Raw genomic sequence first — 23,290 nt, 5'->3', positions numbered from 1 at the left:
GTTTTTGTTTAAATGTATTCAATTTGCGTGCTATGGAAAAAAAAAAATTTAAGTCACAGTTTTTTTTTACCCCACCTGTTATTCAAAAATGAACCGCATGCACTAATTCCATGAAGCTTTTTAAGGTACATGTCTGAACTCATAAGGTAAGAAGGAAATGTCCTTATCATTAGGAAAATCTTATCCTAAAAGTGTTTGCAGAGGACAGTTTAGCTGATTGTCTTGTTCAGTGATCTGCACACTTTGACACTGTGAAGACTGAGGGGAATGTTGGAGTTTATTAGCCATCGAGAGCCATGATGTGTACAAACAGTCCCGCTGAAGGAATGAGATTTCCTGTCTTCGTGAGCAGAGGCACATGGCGGTATCCTGAAGACAGAAGATAGGATTTATGGTGAACAAATTCACAATAACTGCACAACAATTTCTCGCTTATTTTCACTAGCTCACCATTCTGCATGCTGGTGAAGGGCAGAGTGTACAGGCCAACCAGGTCATTATGGGAAGCAGCGTCGTAGTCCTCCACCACAAACCGCACCAAAGCCAGTTCCGGCACGTGAATCGTGAACTGGAACCTTGCGTTCCACTGAGGATTGAAACCTGTGACAAAAAACACTTCAGTGACCTACACTTTGGTAAAAAATTTACACAAAAAGCATTTGTTCATTGCATTAGTGTAAATGGACTGTAGACACTTGCCATTGTTGTCAATGTGGTGTGTCTGTTTGCTGGCGTTGTCGTCGGGCACACCGTAGATCTCCACCCTGACCTGAGGGTCCACAATGGACTTCTCTTTGTCTTTATTGATCTTAGGCAGCTGCTGGGCTGATATGATCTGAACAGACACATACAAGAATTGGTCGCTGTTTGCATTGGTTTAGATAGGTTTGCATTTGGTTTAGGGATGAATGACATATCATTACCATAATTTAATAACACGCTTAAATGTCTTGATCAAACCTCAAAATGAATATTTATTTTTCTTATATTTCTTATATTGAATATTATAATGTTGTGATGCCTAAATTCACTTGTAGCAATTAAAAACAATTGGATTTCAGCTTTTACTGATAAATTTTTAATGAAAAGACTTTATTTTTAATGTACATTATGAATTGTTTTTTTTTGATGATTTCTTTGTTTAATACAATATATATATATATTTTTTTATGAAAAATTAATTACTAAAAAGCTAAAATCTAAATCTAGATTTTTAATGCTACAAGTGAATTTATGCATCACAACCTAATGTCATGGTGACTAAATTCACTTGAATTTTAGATTTTATTGATTCATTTTTAATTAAATTTTTTTTTTAAATTATTAAAACAAAAAAATATATATAACAAATTAAATTTTTAATGTATTCATTAATTTATTTTATTTATTGAATCAGCCAGGGCCGGGTTTCCCGATAACGATTGATCTTAGAGCTTAAGAGCATTTATACGAGTAATTTTGCGATCGTTCGTTATTGTTTCACGTGCGTTTCCCAACAATGCACTTAACACAGTTGCACGTAGCTGTGCTTTAAGTGCTACTTAGGAGTCGCTATCCGTTTGTCAAGTGCTGAAATGTCGCCTTATAGAATGGCTCTTAATTGTAGTACACGATCGTTTATTGACGTTAACCTAATGCTGTGGTCCAGACAGACAACTTGGATATAATAACTGTTACACAATACGGCCCTGGCTTGGTAATATTATTAGAAAATACGGAATTAGCTTCCACTGTTATGCTGATGATACTCAGTTTCATATACAGATGAAACTTCCCAATTATCTAAGCTAACAGAGTGTGTTAAAAATGTAAAAGATTGGATGACAAATAATTTTCTCCAATTAAATTCGGATAAGACAGAGATATTAATTATTGGACCAAAAAACACCACACAGAATCTTGTAGATTACAATCTGCAACTAGACGGATGTACTGTTACTTCCTCTACAGTCAGAAATCTGGGTGTTATATTGGACAGCAATTTGTCTTTTGAAAATCATATTTCCAATGTTACAAAAACTGCTTTCTTCCATCTTAGAAACATTGCCAAGCTACGAAACATGTTATCTGTTTCTGATGCAGAAAAGCTAGTTCATGCTTTCATGACCTCTAGACTGGACTATTTTAATGCACTTCTAGGTGGTTGTCCTGCTTCGTCAATAAACAAGCTAAAGGTAGTCCAAAATGCAGCAGCTAGAGTCCTTACCAGGTCAAGAAAATATGATCATATTACCCCAATTTTACAGTCTCTGCACTGGCTACCTATTAAGTTCCGTATCAGTTACAAATTATCATTACTTACCTATAAGGCCCTAAATGGTTTAGCTCCTGCGTACCTAACTAGCCTTCTACCACGCTACAACCCATCACGCACCCTAAGGTCACAAAACGCTGGACTTTTGGTAGTTCCTAGGATAGCAAAGTCCACTAAAGGAGGTAGAGCTTTTTCACATTTGGCTCCCAAACTCTGGAATAGCCTTCCTGATAATGTTCGGGGTTCAGACACACTCTCTCTGTTTAAATCTAGATTAAAAACGCATCTCTTTCGCCAAGCATTCGAATAATGTATCTCTTAAATTGTGAGTGTAGTTGCATCTGCATTTTTATTCTTTAGCTTGGGTTAAACTAATTTTACTTTGTTGGATCAGCAGCTATGCTAATGATGTCTCTATTTTGTTTCTATGTTTTGCCACGGGATTTACATCCCGTGGTAACTAGGATTTACACAAGCTCCAGTCTGGATCCAGAACACCTGAGAAGAGATGATGCTGACCCTCAGAGGACCCCAGATGATCCTAATCTTGAATCAACAAACAGAACTAACAATTATTGCTACATGTGTGACTGCATCCTATAATTACTATTAATTAATAATATTGATAGTTCATCATCTAGCTGACTACGTCTTGTATTATTATTATTATTATTATTTTTATTTTTCTAAAATCCTGTCAAACGTGCACAAACTACTAGCTACTACTAAATATTGTAGAAACATAATTTTCTGTAAAGTTGCTTTGTAACGATTTGTATTGTAAAAAGCGCTATACAAATAAACTTGAATTGAATTGAATTGAACAATAAAATATTATATTATAGTCTATAATATTATACTTTACATAATAATATATAATATACTTTATATACTTTATATATTTATATATTATGTTAGGTAAAAAATGTTAGCCTGAATGCATTGTAAGTCGCTTCAGATAAAAGCATCTGCTAAATGCATACAATTATTTAAATTAAATTTATTTATACACAGTATAGAGAGAGAGAGTGAGACGTTATTTCGGATCAAATACATAACTGGTTTTCGTGCACTTCAGCAGAGTCATTGACATTTTTTTCCCCCCAGTCTTTGAAACATTTCCTACATTACTTATTTTATTCATTTTTTTTAAATTCTTTTTTTATTCAGTCATTTAATTTAAATATGTATTTCTATATTTCTGCCTAATTATTTCATTTATAAATTAATAAAACAAAAATAAGAAAACGAGTCATAAAGTGTACAATAAAGCACAATCAAATCCTTATATTATAATCACATTGCGCTTGAATCAAGTTAAAGGTGTAATCTGCCGATTGTCCTGCAGGTGACTGCATAAATCTGTTTTCTTACAATGCACTTAGGGCTTAACGATTACTCCAGAGCACTCGTAGATCTACGATGATTTTCAAGTGCTACTTAAGTTACGATGCTTTTGGGAAACAGACCGTAATATTAAGATCAGTCGTACGACCGTTTTTACGAACTTCTTAGGCTTACGAAGCTTTTGGGAAACCCGGCCCAGAATAACACTTAAACGTAATCATATAGCAAACCTCAAAATCAAGATAAATTTTTCATAATGTATACTATAATGTTGTTATGCCTAAATGCACTAGTAGCATTAAAAATCTAGATTTTTAAAAATATATTTTATTAAATAAAGAAATCATCAAAAACAAAATTCATAATGTAGATTATAATGTTGTTATGCCTAAATTCCCTCGTAGCATTTAAAAATGACTGGATTTCAGCTTTTAGTGATTCATTTTTAAAGAAATAAAAAGATATATTCATTATTTATTTTGACTGATTTAATTTTCTTATATATGTTATTTATTGTATCAGGCAGAATTTTAATATATATTCATCTTATTTTTATTTATTTATCTTTTTTATCTCACCATGACATGCAAGATCTTTCTCTTCAGCCAGGGGCCTACTTTGAGGTTCTTCGGGTCAAACTGTGAGGCAGGGTCCCTCTGAAACTCTGGCTTCAGTATATAGCCACACTTGCCATTAGGTAGAAAGCGGGCCTGATTCAGATCCATCTCCTTACCAGGAGTCTGGAAGTTTAGAGCCACTACAGACAATTTGAGAGATAAAAACATGTTAAGTGGTGAATAAAAGCACATGCAGATTATAATCAGGCTTTCTGAACTGCATCAGACTAATATTATCTCATATCACGAGGGCTTTGCACCTATTTGGCAGCCGCCGTTCCACAGTGGCACCGGATTGTAGTTGGATGAATCGGTTCTGGAGCCGCCTGGGTAGATCCTGCTCAGCTTATCCATGTTGTGATGAATAAATGCCGTAGCTTCAAGAAATCATAAAATGTGTTATTTGAGTATATCTGGCAACATCACTCATATTTTAGGTCTTTCTTTTTTTCCTGTTTTTCTTTAGTTTAAGGAGTGCTGCAGTTATGACATATTCTTGTAAGCCAACCTGGAAGTTGGCAACACCCTGGTTTACCTGAGTTTTCTGCCAGGTTCATTGCTTTGCTCTCCTTGAAGGAGGCCATCTCATAGAAAGCCTGGTTATCTCTTGAATGCTCGAAGTTGCTGAAATGGACACTCTTGCAGTAGATGACCAGGTCTGACAGCTCCTTAGCCAGCTTGATCTTTTTGGAACCCTACAACACAATCAGAAATACAGTTTGGTTACAGTTGGGCATAACTTTACACATGCAATGACGAAGACATGCCAAATAAGCAGAACAAATCTGTTGTCTGTCTCGTGATTTGAATGGGGTTTTTGTGGGAATGTCTGACAGTGTGCCGATTTGAACTCAACCTTATCTACCACAGCTTTGTGTATGCAAATAAACTCCACGAACCTAAGTGTGCTTTGTGAAACATTTTTGAAAACCTGTTTTCCAGTTTACACTTCAAAGAAAGAGCAGTGGTCTGAAAATAAACATTTTATTCATTCGATTTAAATCATATTTTGTGCTGTGCTTTGAAGTTTTCTCCTTTACTGATAATGTTTAATACAGGTTCAACTCATGTCAGCTGCTGTTTGGTTATTGTTCTTTGTATGACTGAACAGTTTTTACACACCTTTTCCTTTGGTTTCTGTTCACCCTCTTTGAGTTCAGCAGCTTCGTCTTCCTCCGACACACTGTCCACGTCCTCTGTGGCGTTGTTGTTGAATGCCGCATCCAGTTTGTTCAAACGCTTGCCCTTGATCAGGAAACGTCCTTTCAGCTCCTACAAACATAAACAGATCCAACTTTGAAATAAGATCTGATTATGCATTGAAATGTTATATACACTACTGTTCAGAAATTTCTGTGAAGAATTTTAATGCATTTATACAGCAAGGACAAGTAAAACTGATCAAAAGTTACAGTAAAGACTTTCTCTTTCAAATAAATGCTGTTATTTTGAACTTAAAGTTCATCTAAGAATCATGAAAAAAAATGCATATGCATTTTGCATAAACAAAAATGCATTTTATTTTTTCAAATCAGCATATTAGAATGGTTTTTGAAGGATCATGTGACACTGAATATTCAGCTTCATCATCATCTGAATAAATTATATTTTAAAATAAAATTAAAAAACAACATTATTTTATTCTAAACTTTAATAAATACAGCCTTGATGAAAAAAAAAACAGGATTGGGTAGAAGTTTTGTGAGAGAAATTCTAGATAGCTTTCACATATTGCAAATGGATCTGAAAGACGATGCGTTCCTTATTGTTTCTCTGCTTGCTGTGTTTATGTGAGGGTGGGAGTTCATGGCTGAGCCGCCCTCAGGCTGTAATACTAGAATCACCTTTGATTACCATCCTGCCATAATGTTATTCAGAGAAACTGGCAGAACTTTTCAATACGAAACAAAGCTCAGGGCTATAACTCGATTCAAATGTCATCGTAAGGATCAGATTCAAAACTGATCCAGCTGCATGGATTCCAATTTTGACATTTCTCAGAAGCCCCTCCCACCTCACAACCAAAACAAGCAATTTGAATCCTGCCAGTCTGAACTTGCACAGTCTTGTCATTTGCAGCTCAAAAGCTTGGCGAGTGTTTTGGTGAATCATCAGGAAGTGTTAAAAAAAAGAAAAAAGTTTTCCCATGTAGTCGTAGCTCAACTGATAATTACTTCCTCGGTCTTCAGCTATTTGAATTCGTGGATACAGAAGTAAACAGGAAGATTGCAGGGATGACGAGGAAGTCATCCGAGGAAAGTGGGGTGTGGTGAAAAGAAGGGTTTATGTAGCTGGTTTAGTTTTAGAAAACAGTATCTATTATCCACCAGGTGGCGATATGTAGAATAATTTCTTTACAACAGAACAAGAACTGAAAAAGCAACAAATTTCACTCAAAACATTTATTTGCAAAGAAATCACAAATAATACGAAAGAAAGAAAAACCTTTACAGTGCACTGGTGCAGCAACTTCCAAGTGTGTTATTTTTAGTGGTCTTACCTCGGGTCCTGGAAAAGTGTTGGGCATTTGATGCCCCAGGGCTTGAGTGAGCAAAGCACTGCCCAGGATGGAGGTTAAGTAATTGGCCATGATCTTCTGCTGCTCTGTGGAGCAATGGTTCTCTAAAGACAGGATCACTGGATACTGTGAGGTCTAGTGTAGCAAAAAGTGTAGTTTAGTGTAGTTTTCATAATCCACAAAAAGCTGCTTTTATCAGTCATCACAACCTCCAATTGACTTTATGATAGATACATGACTGACAGCCCAAAAAGAGCCAATCAAATTGTCTGTTGTCAAATTGTGTTGGACACATACATACCTCCTTTTTATTTGGAGAACTAGTCACTAAGAGTTTCGTTCTTTTAGTTTCTCAAATCAGCCAGTAAGAGCAGACTCCTAATTATTTATGATAATGGCCTTTATTCATTGTTTTGTGATATTTTCTCAAATAAATAATGTATTATTGTTGATTAATTAATGTGTAACATAAAAGCCTGTTATACAAGATACATGAATACTGAATGGATTCTGGTGTGAAACAACAGTAATAAATAATATGACATGCAGCTAAAGCTAACTTTATTTTCAGAACAACACACAAAAACATTATTTACTTCTTTCTGCACCTGCAACGCATTCGTTACCCATTTGTCCTGTGTGTAAATGTTAATGTTTATGACATGCTGGCTGTTCGACTTCTTAACACTTCTTAACACTTAACAAATCTTATTGTACCGTTTTCTGCTCCTATTTTCTACATAAAAACCTGATACAAAAGCTTGTACATTCTAATTTTGAACATTTGAAGTAACTTGCTCCAAAAAACTTTGGGTACCATACATAAGTGAGCAGACTCAAAACATCTTTTTGTTGATGGACATAGATTGAAAGCTCACACATTGAAAGCGGTGGGCATTATTATTTAACCACCTTTTTTCACTCACTTTGAAAGCATATTCTTTGATGGCCTTGATGACATCTTTGAAGAGCACTTTGGATGTGAGCGTATGGCCGTGGTAAATGACCGGCTCTCCGTTTGCACCATCCCAGCAATCCAGCTCCACACAGCGACAGCTCTTTATCAGCGCTCTAAAAGACAACAACTATTGGTTACACTTTTGATAGTAAACTTTAGACATTTACATTACACATTTTCTACTAACTATAAGTAACTTTGTAACTACATGTCAACTACATATCAACTAAATCTCATTTATTGCAACTACTTGTCTACTAATTCTCAGATTAGATTTAGGGTAGGTTTAGGTTTAGTTGAATAAGTTAACAAAGAAAGAGAAGATATTAAGGAGACATTCTACTAATACTCTACTAACTCCAAGTTGACATGCAGTTGCAAAGTTACTTACTGTTAGTAGAATGTCTAAAGTGGACTAGCGAAATAAAGTGTTACCCAACTATTTTCTTACACTGCTTATGGATGAATGCTTAATGTATTAATGCACAGCTATTGAGACTTCTAGTGAAAGCAGACATGTTCATACTTGATATAGGCTTCTGTGCTGCTAGGCCCCTTCAGCTGGTCCTCCATCAGATAGGTGTTGTGGGAAGAGGAAATGAAGTAATGGTTGAGCGGCTGATGCATGTCTTGGTATATAGGTTTGTGGGCGGGGTTAAAGATGGAGCCCTCTTCATGGTTCAGGTAAATCAGGAAACCATCTTTGCTCATGTACATGTTCTGTTTGGCTGGGTAAATGTAAAAACACTGTAATACACTAAAATGTATTGTAAAAATATGTTACTTATATTTTGTTACATGATGCACCTGCTATTTTGATGGAGTAATTCACTATTGTGTATTTATAGTTTGTTATATAATGTCTATAGTCTATTATCCAAATTTTTACTACATTTTAAAATGTAGTTCATTCCTGTGATCAAAGCTGAATTGTCAAATTTCATTACGCCAGTCTTCAGTGTCACATGATCCTTCAGAAATGTTATTCTATTTATTTTTAAAACATTTATTTTTATTAGTGCTGTTAAACGATTAATCGCGATTAATCATGTCCAAAGCAGTGGGCTTTATTAGTTGACCACAATTTTTCACTCACTTTGAAAGTATATTCTTTGATGGCCTTGATGACATCTTTGAAGAGCACTTTGGATGTGAGCATAACTATTTATAGTTTGTTATACAATGTTTATCTCTATTATCCAAATTATATTATATATTAAACTTTAAAAAAAAAATTCTTTACTACATTTTAAAATGTAGTTTATTCCTGTGATCAAAGCAGAATTTTCAGATTTCATTACACCAGACTTCAGTGTCACATGATCCTTCAGAAATTCTATTCTATGATGATTTGCAACAAAAAAACATTTATTTTTATTAGCGCTGTTAATCGCGATTAATCACTTCGAAAATAAAAGATTTGTTTACACACTATATGTGTGCGTACTGTTTTTATTTATTATCTATATATAAATACACACACACATAAAGTTTATAGTTTGAAAATATTTACATGTATATATATTTATATTATCATATTGTATATTATATAAAATACATTTAATATATAAACATATTTTAGCATATCTTTCTTAAATGTATACATGCATGTGTTTGTATTTATATATACATAATATATGAGTGTGTACAGTGTATATTTAGTAATATACTAAGTAAACTTTTATTTTGGATACGATTAATTGCGAATAATCGTTTTCCAGCACTAATTTTTATTAATATTTAAAAATAGCTGTTCTGCTTAAAATTTTTGCAAAAAATTAGAAAGTAAAAAAAACAAAACACTTTTGATCAGTCGAATGTTTCCTATTAATGCAGCTATTAATATCTTTAGAGGTAACAGTTAACTGATGTATTGCTTTGGTAAATTAAAGTGTGCGTACCTGTCTCATCCACCTCATATTTCTCAATGAGCTTCTTTGCATACTCCAAAGACACGGACTCCCTCTGCTCTTTTTGGAGAAAGTTCAACAGGTCGCCGGAGCTCATCTGTCCATTAGTATTAGCGTACTTCCCATAGATCACATCAATTTCCTCCCGGTAAGTCAGTAAATCGTAGAAGTATTTAATCTCAGATCCCTCCAGAGTGCCTGAGTTTGATGTGTCACATCTCTGCAATATTAAATAGCAAAAAATGCATCAATCAATCAATAAATAAACCAGTTCTGTGGGACATTTAATAGGATAACTTTTTGTATATATATTTCAGGAGACTTAAATGAGCCAGTGAGCTCAAAAGCAATTTAAACAAATTGTTTTATATGATATTGTGTAGATTCTTGAACTTGTAGACTCGTACATAAAAATTGCTATAAGCTTCTCACACAAGTTAAAATGCAAACAATATATTTATGATTTGTCTCTCACCTTGAAAAGCATCTCAGCGTAACTGTCGTCCACCTCTATATTGATCTGACGTAGGAAATGCTTCAGCTCCTTCAAGGACATTTTGTTGTCTGCATTCTTGTCTGCCTTGCGCATGCAGCTATAGAACCAGCTTTTTGTCTGATGTAAGGACTGAATATTTCAGTTTTCTAGCTAGATCTTTTCTACTTATAAAAAAGGTTTATATCAATGCTTATTGCACATTTTACACGTAGTACTTTTAGTGCAAAAAAGTATATATTTGAGGTGACAGTTACACATAATACATGTACTTTTAATAATAACACTAAATTATGTATAAAATTATTTAGAAAATACAAGCAAACATCCTTAAACTGAATCCTAACCCAAACCTTAACCCTATATATGAAATACATGTCACTTTGAGATGATATGTGAACTAAATATGTTAAATCGATGTTAATTGCAATATAATATTGTTTCTCAATGTTACCCAGAAAACAGGATACAGGTTTAACTCATTCGAAATACTTCTGCTTAAACACTGTCAGACATGCAGAAGAAATCTAATGTACAGTATCTCTTGCTCTGGCTACTGTGTATAGACCACTAGGGCTGTATACAGAATTCCTAAAAAGAATTTGCAGATTTCCTCTCAGACCTTCTGGTTACAGTTGATAAAGCGTTAATCATGGGAGATTTTAATATTCACTTTGATAATACAAATGATGCATTAGGACTTGAGTTTACTGACCTAATAAACTCTTTTGGAGTCAAGCAAAATGTCACTGGGCCCACTCATCGTTTTAATTTAAGATTTAATTATATTGCATGGAATCGATCTTACTGATATAGATATCGTACCTCAAGGTGATGATGTTACAGACCATTTCCTTGTATCGTGCATGCTGTGTATCACTGATATTAACTATATGACTCAGCGTTACCGTCTGGTCAGAACTATTGTTCCAGCCACCAAAGACAGATTTGCAAATAACCTGCCTGATCTATCTCAACTGCTTTTTGTACCCAAAAATACACATGAACTAGATGAAATGACTGGCAACATGGGCACTATTTTCTCTAATACATTAGAAGCTGTTGCCCCCATCAAATTGAAAAAGTTAGAGAAAAACGTACTGTGCCATGGTATAACAGTAATACTCACTCTCTCTCAAGAAAGAAACTCGTAGTCTTGAACGCAAATGGAGAAAAACTAACTTGGACGTTTTTAGAATTGCATGGAAAAACAGCATGTCCAGCTATAGACAGGCTCTAAAAACTGCCAGGGCAGAGCATATCCACAAACTCATAGAAAATAACCAAAACAATCCAAGGTTTTTATTTAGCACAGTGGCTAAATTAACAAATAACCAGACGCCACCTGATTCAAATATTGACTCTTATTAAGAAACCAAAACTAGATCCTAGTGAACTGGCAAATTATAGGCCTATTTCAAAACTTCCATTTATGTCTAAAATTTAAGAAAAAGTTGTGTCTGCTAAATTGAGCTCCTTCCTGCAAAAAAATGATCCGTATGAAGAATTTCAGTCAGGTTTTAGGCCCCACCATAGCACAGAAACTGCACTTGTTAAAAATGACAAATTACTTGCTTCTTGCGTCAGATCAAGGCTGCATCTCATTGCTAGTTTTACTTGATCTTGATTGCTGTGTTCGACACCATAGATCATGACATACTCATAGATCGATTACAAAACTATACAGGTATTCAAGGGCAGGCTCAAAGATGGTTTAGATCGTACCTGTCTGATCACTACCATTTTGTTTATTTAAATGGGGAGTCATCTCATCTATCACTAGTAAAATATGGAGTGCCACAAGGATCCGTCCTAGGTCCCCTTCTATTTTCAATATACATGTTACCCCTTGGTAATATTATTAGAAAATACGGGATTAGTTTCCACTGTTATGCTGATGATACTCAGCTATATATCTCAATGAGACCAGATGAAACTTCTAAATTATCTAAGCTAACAGAGTGTGTTAAAAATGTAAAAGATTGGATGACCAATAATGTTCTCTTATTAAATTCGGATAAGACAGAGATATTAATTATTGGACCAAAAAACAGTAAACAGAATCTCGTAGATTAAAATTTGCAACTAGACGGATGTACTGCTACTTCCTCTACAGTCAGAAATCTGGGTGTTATATTAGACAGCAACTTGTCTTTTGAAAATCACATTTCCCATGTTACAAAAACTGCTTTCTTCCATCTTAGAAACATTGCCAAGCTACGAAACATGTTACCTGTTTCTGATGCAGAAAAGCTAGTTCATGCATTCATGACCTCTAGACTGGACTATTTTAATGCACTTCTAGGTGGTTGTCCTGCATCCTCAATAAACAAGCTACACGTAGTCCAAAATGCAGCAGCTATAGCCCTTACCAGGTCAAGAAAATATGATCATATTACCCCACTTTTACAGTCTCTGTACTGGCTACCTATTTAATTCCGTATCAGTTACAAATTATCATTACTTACCTATAAGGCCCTAAATGGTTTAGCTCCTGCGTACCTAACTAGCCTTATACCACGTTACAATCCATTTCACTCCCTAAGTTCACAAAACGCTGGACTTTTGGTAGTTCTTAGGATATCAAAGTCCACTAAAGGAGGGAGAGCTTTTTCACATTTGGCTCCTAAACTCTGGTATAGCCTTCCTGATAATGTTCGGGGTTTAGACACATTCTCTCTATTTAAATCTAGATTAAAAACACATCTCTTTCGCCAAGCATTCGAATAATGTTTTTCTTAAATTGTGAGTGTAGTTGCATCTGATTAAATTCGCATTCTTATTCTTTAGTTTGGGTTGAACTAATTAGTTTTACTTTGTTGGAACAGCAGCTACGCTAATGATGTCTCTATTTGTTTCTCTGTTTTGCCACGGGATTTACATCAGGATTGACAGTCACCACTTATAAGCTACTACTAAATATTGTAGAAACGTAATTTTCTGTAAAGTTGTTTTGTAACGATTTGTATTGTAAAAGGCGCTATACAAATAAACTTGAATTGATTTGAATTGAATAGTGCTGAGAAACTGGAATGGATGTTCAAGGATACTGTTCACTGTTCTGCTGTCGGTTGAGGCTGTGCATGCCAGTCAGGATCTTCTCCAGACCTCTGACCCATCTCTTGGCCTCCTCTTTAGATGAGGCGATCAAGTCCAGATTCTTCCGTCGGCCTTTGAAGATGATGGAGAAGCAGCGGTCGTCCACTGAGGAGTCAGTGTACTTCTGCAGCCCTTCAGTCTGACGGCCATACCTCACCGAATCAACGTCCTCGAGACTGACTGGAAAAGAGCAGAGAGATTTTTTATTATTATTAATCCGACAGCATTTTGAACCTTTTGTTAATAAATCTGCCTTTCACAAGAAATCTGTTGACGGATTGATGAGAGAAACATCTGAAAAGTGATTTACAACAAAACAACAGCCTGAAGTCAAAGAGACACATTATTTCTAGGCTTGTTTGATATGCAGGTCTGTACATGCAGTGCTGCATTATTTCAAGAGTATATTTTGACATCTAAAATCTTCCAAAGCACCAAAAGACACAGAAGTGCAAGAGGGTCCATCCATTTAAAAAAATTAATGGATCAGTATGTTATCTCTAAGAGGGTTGTAAGCAATCCAGTAATGAATTAGAAATTTCTTCTCGACTGTACTTCTAAAATCACAATTTTCATGTAAAATTATATAGAATTCATTTTTAATACTTAACTAATTTATACATTTTTGTTATTGCTATAAATGAATTTGTAGTTAATTTTTTTTATCAATGTATTTCAAATGTAAGAAAATTATAAAATTTATAGAAAATTACCAAATCAAATAAATAAAGGTACAAAACTGTATCTAGTTCATGTAATACGTAATTTAACCTTTTGACAGATGTACTGTATTACATTCTCCAAAGATTGAGGGCTTTCTTTCACTGACCATTTGATGAAAAAGAAGAGCTTATTTGTACAGTATTTCTGGAATATGTCGAAAAAGCACAGCTGGAGATAATTAGCTGTTTTAGACGTGGCACACGCTCACAAAGACAAATATGGGGACCGTAGGAGAACTATTTGGATAACACCCGATCTCAAGTGAACTGGTGAAAGAAAGCAGTGTCAAAAGCAAGTCTAGCATCCTTCAGATTCCACTCAAACAAGCTGACAGAAAGGAAACATTGTGCTTGGCCAAATTCTGACCTCTGCTTTCTGATTTTGTCAGATAATTATTGTTGCATTTCATGTATTATATAAAACACAGTGTCTGAAATACTTCTTCATTATGAAAACAGTGACATAATTGCACCAACATATTTTTTAAGGTGAAGCGGATTGATCTTTTTTTGATTTGATGGTGCAGATTTAATGTAGTGATGATGATGCAAAGATTACACACTTCTCATTTCCAAAATATGTCCTGTCTGGTGCTTTTTCTCAGATCCCCTGAGCCGCCCTATTTGAGCCTAATTGATGTCAAGGAGGAGCTATTTTAGGCAGTAAAGTTTAATACTAAAAATAGCAATTCTGATGTGCTAACAAGAGCTTTTAAACACATATCAGGGCTCTTACTAGTCTGATTTTGCCTTATATGACCTCTGTTGTATGTTACAGTGGTGGGATGTTGACCAAGTGACCTCTCATTGTGTTCTGCTAGAGGCGGGAATAATAAACTCTTGACAAACAGGGGCAAAATCTGTTCATTGTTGCACAGATAATAGCGTCAAACTATGAAACGGGGCATCACACAGGCCTGTGGTTGATGTTTCATTCAAACTGTCTTTGTCCAACAGTTTTTAAAAGACGAACATGGTCATTGTCCCATTTCTGGATAGTTTTACTGCATCAGCACTAGTGTTTGATAAAAACAATCTGTTATGTTTCCTCAGTTTGTTTCCTGCCCTTTCAAGTCCATTTAACTTGAGATAAACGTGGCAGCATCTCTATAAGATAATAAGAACCTCACTTCCTGTGCATAAAAACATTATCCCCTTGTCTTCTCTCATTTAAATGGTTAACTAGCCAATATTTTATAGATTCAATTATTAGCGCCAATGGCAAGTCTCTAAATCAATCTGTAACTTTTCAATACTTAGAGAAATCCTACTTGGCTTAATATATGTTTTGAGATACATTTTCAGCCATTTATGTCATTGTTTTGAGAACATAAAAAGAGGCCAGAATGCTTCGACTACATGTGCAATGCATCCAATCATTATTCTTGGCCAATGGGAGTTAAAAGCCTGTCAAAACACCCAACTAATGGGTGAAAATATCATGTGAACAGACCCGAGGGCTTCCCTGCTGATATCTGGTGTTTTCACTAGAATCCTTTGATTTTGTTTGGTCCTGGTTTACTTAATCACACACATGCAGGACAAAGAGGAGGCAGCCACAGTCTGGCAGACCACAGATAAAGAGGTCTGGTCTGAGGCCTTTGGCCAGGAGGAACCAGGCCGGAAACTAAGAGGACAACATGTGGGAAAAAGATTTAATATCACCACAAAATTTTGTTCCCCTCCTCTCTGGTCATTTTGTCAGAGATGTTTCCTTTCCACCCAACTCAAAGACTTTTGTGGCCTTGCAGGTGGAAAAAAAAGGAAAGTGAAGGACAGGTCTAACTGTTTGTGACCCTGGCTGTGAAAACCCAGCCTTTTTATTTATTTACTGTATTCGACATAAAATCTTGGTTTGCATTTTGTCCCATCATAAGGTGGAGAAATTTCTGAAAGCCATTTGATGTGAGGCTTGCTGATGTCAGCATGAGATCATTTCTTGAAAGGAAATTATACAAGGTTAAGCGTTTTCTATTTTAAATAAGTGGCAGCTTAGTTGTATTCACAAATGTGCAGTGTTTTGCTTATTATACAGAGATCTATTGTTTCAAGTAAAATCTGATTCTTCATGATATGACCAAGTCCTGTTCTCCTTACCTCTTTCAAACAGACACAGAATAAAGGGACAGCAGAGACACTTACAGCTGGAGTCACTCTTGAAAGTCTTGTTGGTCTGTTGCCACACTGTCTTGCAGTCTTCATTCAGCCGAAAGCAGCGGGTCTTTCTCCATGACTTGGACTTCACCTTTAGTAGGTCTCCACCATTCAGCAAAAACTGCAGGTCTGGGTCTCCCTCCAGACCTAAAGGACAAAACAAAAGTCAAGTTCAGGCATCAGTATGAATGGAGTTCACAAAGGTCATAAAATGTTCGAAGTCCACGGTCAAAGTATCTCAATTTATAAGAACTTTGGAAGTCTAAATATAGAACCAAAGTCAAAAATACCTGGGGTCAATGCTGATTCACGTAAAGGTCAGAACTATTAAAAAAGATTACATGCACGGTTTCATTAATACCAATTCCCTGACACACCTCTCTCCAGACAAAAGCAGAAATGGACTTGCTGAATTTACACTTTGGCTTTGCTCAAGGTCAAAACCTGCTGGGTGAGCTTTAAGTATGGTAAAGGTTACTGTAAATGCACCAAGATTTTCTTTTATACTCTTTCATGCTGTATCTACCCACAATAAAGTCCAAATCATTGAGTTTTTACTTTCATGAAAATAAATGATATGTTTAACCATTCTAATTGTTGGTAAATTCCTAGAATTGTTCCCTTTCAGTAATTAGTTTCTAGTTTTTAAGTTTGAACAATATAAACAGTATACAGTATATAATTTTGCCTTATTTAATTCAGTTTATAAAGTAATGTATTGATTTTTGACACTTTATTAAAGTTGCATAAATAGTACTCATAGTTAAAAGATAAAAGTGACACGTATTGACCGCATTTATCCACCCACACAGCATTTATTCGATATTGCAATGATATTGTGGTTATCTTTTCTTGCTGGAACCACAATGCTGATTGAGTAAAGATTAGCAATAAAATCATTTGCATCACTCACAGAGATTCTTGTGTTAATACATTCTATGCTTCACATGTTTTTAGTTTAAAATAATTAAATTACATATTCGAAAAGAAGAAGAACATTATATTTGTTTTTTGAGGTATGGCTTTTAAAATAGTCTTTACTTATTTTGCATACACGTACAAATATCCAAAAAGATATACAAAGAATCCTGAAAAAAAATTCCAATTTGAAAATACGCAAATTAGCTTATATATGATTAATATACCAGGTACAATTTTTTTTGAAATAGCCATATGATCCGTGTTGCAATTTTTAGGGATCGATTTTCAATTGTTTGTAAGGATTACTGCATCTATAAAGCAGTAATATGGAAAAATGTGTATGTGCATGCATGTTGTAGTCAGTTCATATCAATGTCTTTCCATAAGATGCTTTTACTTCCTTTTCAGGAGTGGCTAAATTTGGAACGATAAAATATTGCGAAATATTGTGAACGCCTGAACATCCCGATGAGACACAAAGCCGTTGTCCCCCAGTTATCATAGTGCTGATATAAGAGTGATAAATGCACTTGGTTGAACTTTGCCATGGTGGGCTTAATTTACCCAACAGTTGAATCATGAATATCTCCAGCTTCTGTGACCCATGGGTGTGGGCACAACCACAACATTGCAGGCATTTTTTCACGAGCTGTTACGACAGAGGCTGTTTATGAGGCTCTGGCTGCACTCGAGCAGAAGGCGGAGAAATGGGGAAAAAGTTGAGCTGATTTTCAGAAAGGCCTTTGAAGTTAGGCTGAAAACATTTTCTGTGCTGGAATGGTTGCTTGTGTTTACTCGGAAAACTCTGTGTGTAAGGTTTTATTTTGATGACTGATACTAGTGTTATAGCATTTTTGAAAAGGGTGAGGTGTTTAACATTTAGGAAAATGTGCCTCTTTATCTCATTCAAATCATACTCCAGAGGTATTTAGAATGCCGCCAAGTTCAAATACTCTTCTGACTCCTAATTGCTGTGATCTTTAAAGAAATTATAGAAACAGGACCAGGTATGATTTGCAAAGAGGATTTCAGCTGTGCCATTGCTGGAATAAAAGGCAGAGAGGGAGATCACTAATACCAGGTTGAAGCTATTCGAAAGCATTCCCACTCACTTCAGTAGCAATTTAAAGGCAGCAAACAGGGTAAATAAAATGTAATTACATTTTTTAAAGGCTGTCCAAAACAAACCTGGGCATTAGTAAATTACTGAGTATATTGAAGTGAAATATTTAAAGGGATAGTTAACCCAAAAATGAAAACTTCATCTTAAGCCCTTCATTCATCTTCGGAATACAAATTAAGATTTTTTGATTAAGATGATATCCAAGAGCTTTCTGTCCCTGCATTGATATCAATGGAACTACAACATTCAAGGCCCAGAAAGGTAGTAAGGACATCATTAAAATAGTCCATGTGACATCAGTGGTTCAACCATATAATGTTATGAAGCTACGAGAAAACGTTTTGTGTGAAAAAAAACAAAACAACTAAAATAAGGATTTTTTTCTACAGTTTCATCTCTGATGACACATGGACTATTTTAAACATGTCCTTACTTCCCTTCGAGGCCTTGAACGTGTCAGTTGCGTTGTTGTCTCCGCAGGGTCAGAAAGCTCTTGGATTTCATCAAAAATCTCTTAATTTGTGTTCTGAAGATGACCAAAGGTCTTAAGGTGATGATACAAGGCACAACCTTTTGACCTTTTGTAAAACACAAAGTTGACTTTCACCGACTGTACTATGTATGCACAGATTAACAGTAAAATGTATCAGTTCAATACGGAAGCAAATTCTGAATATTCTGGTTATACTGTACATGTATCATAATTTCTTCAATCTGATGAAAATCTGATTTTTGAATCTGAAATTTCTTATTTTTTATTTTACAAGTGCACTATTTCGTTTCAAAATCAGTATGTCTAGAAGTTTGTGAGTCATGTCAAAGACAGCTGACTAAAGTGTTATGCAACTCAGCATGTGTGTAACTAAAACAAATGTCAAAAGAGTCTTTTTTATCTGCTAACTTGAATTGAAACCTGAATAAAATTGCATTTGTCCATTGAACACAAAATGTTATTTGAATGGTGACCACAGCTGTACAGCAAGATTTTCAAAGCAAGCAAAAACAAACATTTTGATTTGATCCTCAGACAAAAGACTTGTAGTATAGCGCACAAGTTGAACCATTATTATGAAGTTTACATGTTTTTTTTTTTTTTGTCATTTGAATCTTTACAGCTCCCTTCCACTGCCTCAAAATACTATCTTCTGTAAACATGTTTGCCATCATCATTTAGCCATTTTACGCCAATTCATTTTCCAACAACTAGTCATCTCTGCATAGTATTAAACACGTATACTGGACGCTTATGAATCTTACAGTGAACTCAACGTTTAAATGGCATTAATAACAATGTTTAAGATCTGCACCACACGTTTCAATTTACTTTTGCAGCAACTCAATTTAATTAAAATTTGCATGAAAGCACTTTATTTTAATTATTATAATGTATGTAAACATAGAAACTTAAGCATTCAAATACATTCAGTTCCAGGATCCTGCAACAAAGTGGGAAAATAAATGACTATCATAATGCTACTTCATGTGTGTGTTTTGATGCTACTATCATACTCCTCAAGGCTTTTTCCATTAACTGGAATTTCCATCTAAGGAGCCCTGAGTACCACTATTTTCTTCAGGTTTTTGATTTTTAGTGATTTTTCATCACTAGAAGGTAGCCAGAGATTAAACTGTGATAAATCAACCGTCAGAACCATTCATTATTTCCTTGGAAAAGTTGTGAAATCCTACTCTCCTTTTTCAGTTAAAAAAAAAAAAAAACCCAAGGAACATAACAGATCTTCTCTGCTGTATTTGGCTGGAATGCCATTTAACATACAGCAAAACATCAAAAAGCTGAACAGGAAAAAATCCCCTTGACTCATTCCTCATCCCAAATATTAAAAAAGTGTATCATACATTTTTATGAAATAAACTGTATAGATGTTTGTGACATGCAGATAAACATCCTTTTCACCATGGTAGCCTATTTTATAAATGTTCTCAATGTGTTAATCAGTTTAATCTTAATATTTAGAGTGCAGCTTCTTAAAGCAAACAAAAAGTCTGATTTGATCCGACTTGTGCGAGAAGATGTAGCAGAGATTGGTTGACACATTTACAGTAGGCTATTTATCTCAAAATCAACATGCACGTTCTAAACTTCATGCTATTTTAAATTCTTTATGTAAATGTTATTTTATTACCATTGTTACAGTGAGAACGAGCTTTTCTCTTACTTTTTCCAGTTTAGATGAGACCCCATTTTTTTTTATGGTTTTACAGTAATAGTGACAAAACTGTAATTGCAGTTTTGCTGGAAACTTTACTTTCTGGGACTAAACAAGTCTCATGCAGTTTCGCCCACGGGGGGCTTTTTAATGCACGAGCGCGCGACACAAAAGCAACACCCACCTATGCGTTTCCCATTCTCTTGTGCCACGATCTTGTAAACTAACTCCTGGGATTTCGTCCTTTCGCGGAGTTTACGCACACAAGACATGGCCGAAATGGGCTAATCGGCTTAGTTTGTCTAGAAAAATAACATGAGGCGAGAAAATCATGACGTTTGCAAGTCTCTTTCTGGGCGGGTTCTAAACCTGCAAAAATTATCCTGTTGTGTTTTTATGATTCACTTGCTCTGTCTATCTCGGGGTTTCGCATCTGTAAGTCTGGCATGTTATGGCATGCACTGTGGTATTTAAATAGCCTATAGCTGTAATGCTGTAATAACAACGTGCTTTATTCAGTATGTTGGTTTTCTTTTTCTCGGCCTGCTTAAACACAAACCCATTATGTGTCACCCTGATAGATGTTTCCGTGAGACCTTTAACGTTACATTTTGCCTGATGTCTACAAACGTAGCTTCTCCTTTGGGGCTTTTCGCTTATGGAAGAATTTGGTTTTAAACGAATCTTTTAAATGGAAGAATCGTTCTGGTTTGACTCCTAGCTATTTAGTATGCTTAAGTTTCTCCAGGGTAAAGTGCAGATTTGCTAAGAAAAATACGAACTAATAGCATTCCAGGCGGGTTGGGTTGTGATGGATCATCCCCCCTTCACTGAACGAGTCAAGACTCTTAGTAAACGAGACAAAGTGCTCAAAATGGATATCTACATCTGCTGACCAACTGAAGTGGCGCAATATGTCTTTCAATTCAGTTCAGCTTGTGAGTTAAACTCTTTAACAAAGAGAGAACGTTGATAAACGGTTATCGGTTTTTAGCTAGTTCTGTATTCTTAAAGTTTTATTAAAGTCATAATCATACAATCTATATGGAAAGTAGATGTGATTTGAAGAAATCAGTAAGCGAAATCTAAAAGAGTCGTTTAGGGAACCGATTCAAATATACGAGTCATTTTGATGAATCACTAACTCAAATGTAATTTGTCATAGGGCGCCTTCTTCTGGTGGAATCCTCCCTCGCGTGACATAAGTAACGTCATGCTGAATGTGTGTTGGTGTAAAGTGAAGGTCCACAAAAAGAATATGTTTTATATAACCATACACCAGCTAAGCTAAATTAACTCCAAGTGTATTTGTTTGTAAGCTGCACTTTGCATTGTGGACTCATGCCTCTGTTTTTAAAGCTGAGTAGCCTATTAAAGTTCTCAGATACATGAAAAGTCCGCAAACTCCTGAAGTGATGGAAAATGTTCTATGAGGCATCATTTAATAGCAGTTCTGACAGTGCAGCAATAAACAAAATGTCATTAGACTATTTCATTAAGTTACACGCCGCGTGACTGTGAAAAGAACCTCGCGAAAAAGCTAAAAACAAGGTAATCTTACAAACTGAGTTTCATAGCAAATTGGTTTGTATAAAGTATGTGTTATTGTAGCTAGCATTCAGTTGTTCACATTATGGTATTCATATAGCCATATGAATATGTCGGCTCTTAAATCAAATGTATTCACTACTCTCGCGGAATAATCATGACATCACTGCAAAACTTACCGAATTTGCCAGCATTTCCATTGGCTTCCATGATTCTTTCTGTTTTATTTAGCGTTTGCTTTCAGTTGTTGTATATTCCAGTTGGGAAAAGACCTTTCGCGTCCCAAAGCCACTCAGAGCCGCCCAGATACTGACTGGGATGAGTAAAGCCCGTGCCTTAAACCATCCACTGACAGGGAAGTTCAATGCGCTGTTGTGTGTGGAACCCGCCTATTACTAGCGCACTATCGAGAATTCGCCAACACCCACAACAACACTGGTCTTTCAAGTTTTTCTCAACGATGCCCTGAAAAGTTTTATTTGTGTGCACCCATTATGATACGACTAATGTGTAGCCTAATTCAGAGACGTGTCTGCTTTCTGGGTGATTTCCAGAAGGAGCTCTTAATTATCCGTGGCTACAGATGGTTTGGATTCATTTCTTCAGAACTCCACTCTTGTCCTGTAATTCCACTCTTGAGAGTGTGCTGTTCTAAGACTGAAAATTAATAAAAACCAAAGTGCTGGCTACAGCTACACTCTTAATCTGACCCTCCTCCTAGAAGTGTTTCATAAGCATTGTTTCATCATAGGAAATAAAAGCCAGTCTATGATTTACATTCAGTGTTTTCAGATTGAACAATGTTTGATTTCAATGCAAGTGATTTAATCTTATAACATTTATGGGGGTCTGTAAAACTTCGTGCTATACTTGTTTTGTTTGTATGTTCCACTTCTGGGTGGATTTTTCTGAATATGGGAGTTTGGATGAAAGTATATTTATTTGTTTAGTATTACAGTACATGATACAAATTAGTGATGTATTGACTGTGTTGCATCGTGACATGATGGGACAATCAATCTGTCTTCACAATAACTGAACAAGAATTATCTAATTTTGTCGTAGAGCAAAGTAGGGTGTGAAGCAAAGTTTGATGGATTTTGAACATCATCCTGTCTGGCAACTTTTAGCACACCCTTTAAAACTACCAAGCCATACCTGATCTTCAGGTATGTAGAGGTGTGCATGCTATTTTTGAATTGGGTAACATTACATCAATAATTTTTGGCCATATTGCATGTGCATAACAACACAGTAACTTATAACCACTTGACTTTACCATTAGGTATAACATATACTGTATATATATGAAGAGTTTGGTTCCAAAACTGTAGTGATTGGGCTGAGGCAGAGTGAGAATCCATTAGCAGAAGGTACTTAAAGCAAACAGCAAAGTGAGTTCAGGCAATTACAGTTTCGGAACCAAACTCTTCATATACAGGTGCTGGTCATATAATT

General features: G+C 35.4%; 1 protein-coding gene across 2 annotated transcripts; it reads right to left on the bottom strand.

The window, feature by feature from the left end:
- plcd1a (phospholipase C, delta 1a) lies at nt 1–22,212 on the bottom strand. 2 transcript variants are annotated; one of them, XM_059524629.1, is made up of 15 exons: nt 20,469–20,603; nt 16,061–16,219; nt 13,148–13,376; nt 10,080–10,209; nt 9,596–9,824; nt 8,221–8,422; nt 7,663–7,807; nt 6,719–6,871; nt 5,341–5,490; nt 4,754–4,913; nt 4,479–4,595; nt 4,180–4,358; nt 700–835; nt 451–600; nt 1–369 (listed from the first exon to the last, which is right to left on the bottom strand). In XM_059524629.1, exons 1-15 carry the CDS (start codon nt 20,554–20,556, stop codon nt 281–283), a joined length of 2,316 nt encoding a protein of 771 aa, XP_059380612.1. In that variant the 5' UTR covers nt 20,557–20,603; the 3' UTR covers nt 1–280. The 2 variants fall into 2 exon arrangements, with proteins under 2 accessions (XP_059380612.1, XP_059380613.1); XM_059524630.1 differs by lacking the exon at nt 20,469–20,603 and adding an exon at nt 22,012–22,212 and having other exon boundaries at nt 3–369.
- Between the last annotated feature and the right edge of the window lie 1,078 nt (nt 22,213–23,290).

This window comes from Carassius carassius, chromosome 35 (genome assembly GCF_963082965.1).
Source record: "Carassius carassius chromosome 35, fCarCar2.1, whole genome shotgun sequence".
Taxonomy (NCBI): Eukaryota; Metazoa; Chordata; class Actinopteri; order Cypriniformes; family Cyprinidae; genus Carassius; species Carassius carassius.
Note: the sequence above shows the minus strand (reverse complement) of the source record. Positions and strands in the feature narration are given on the sequence as shown.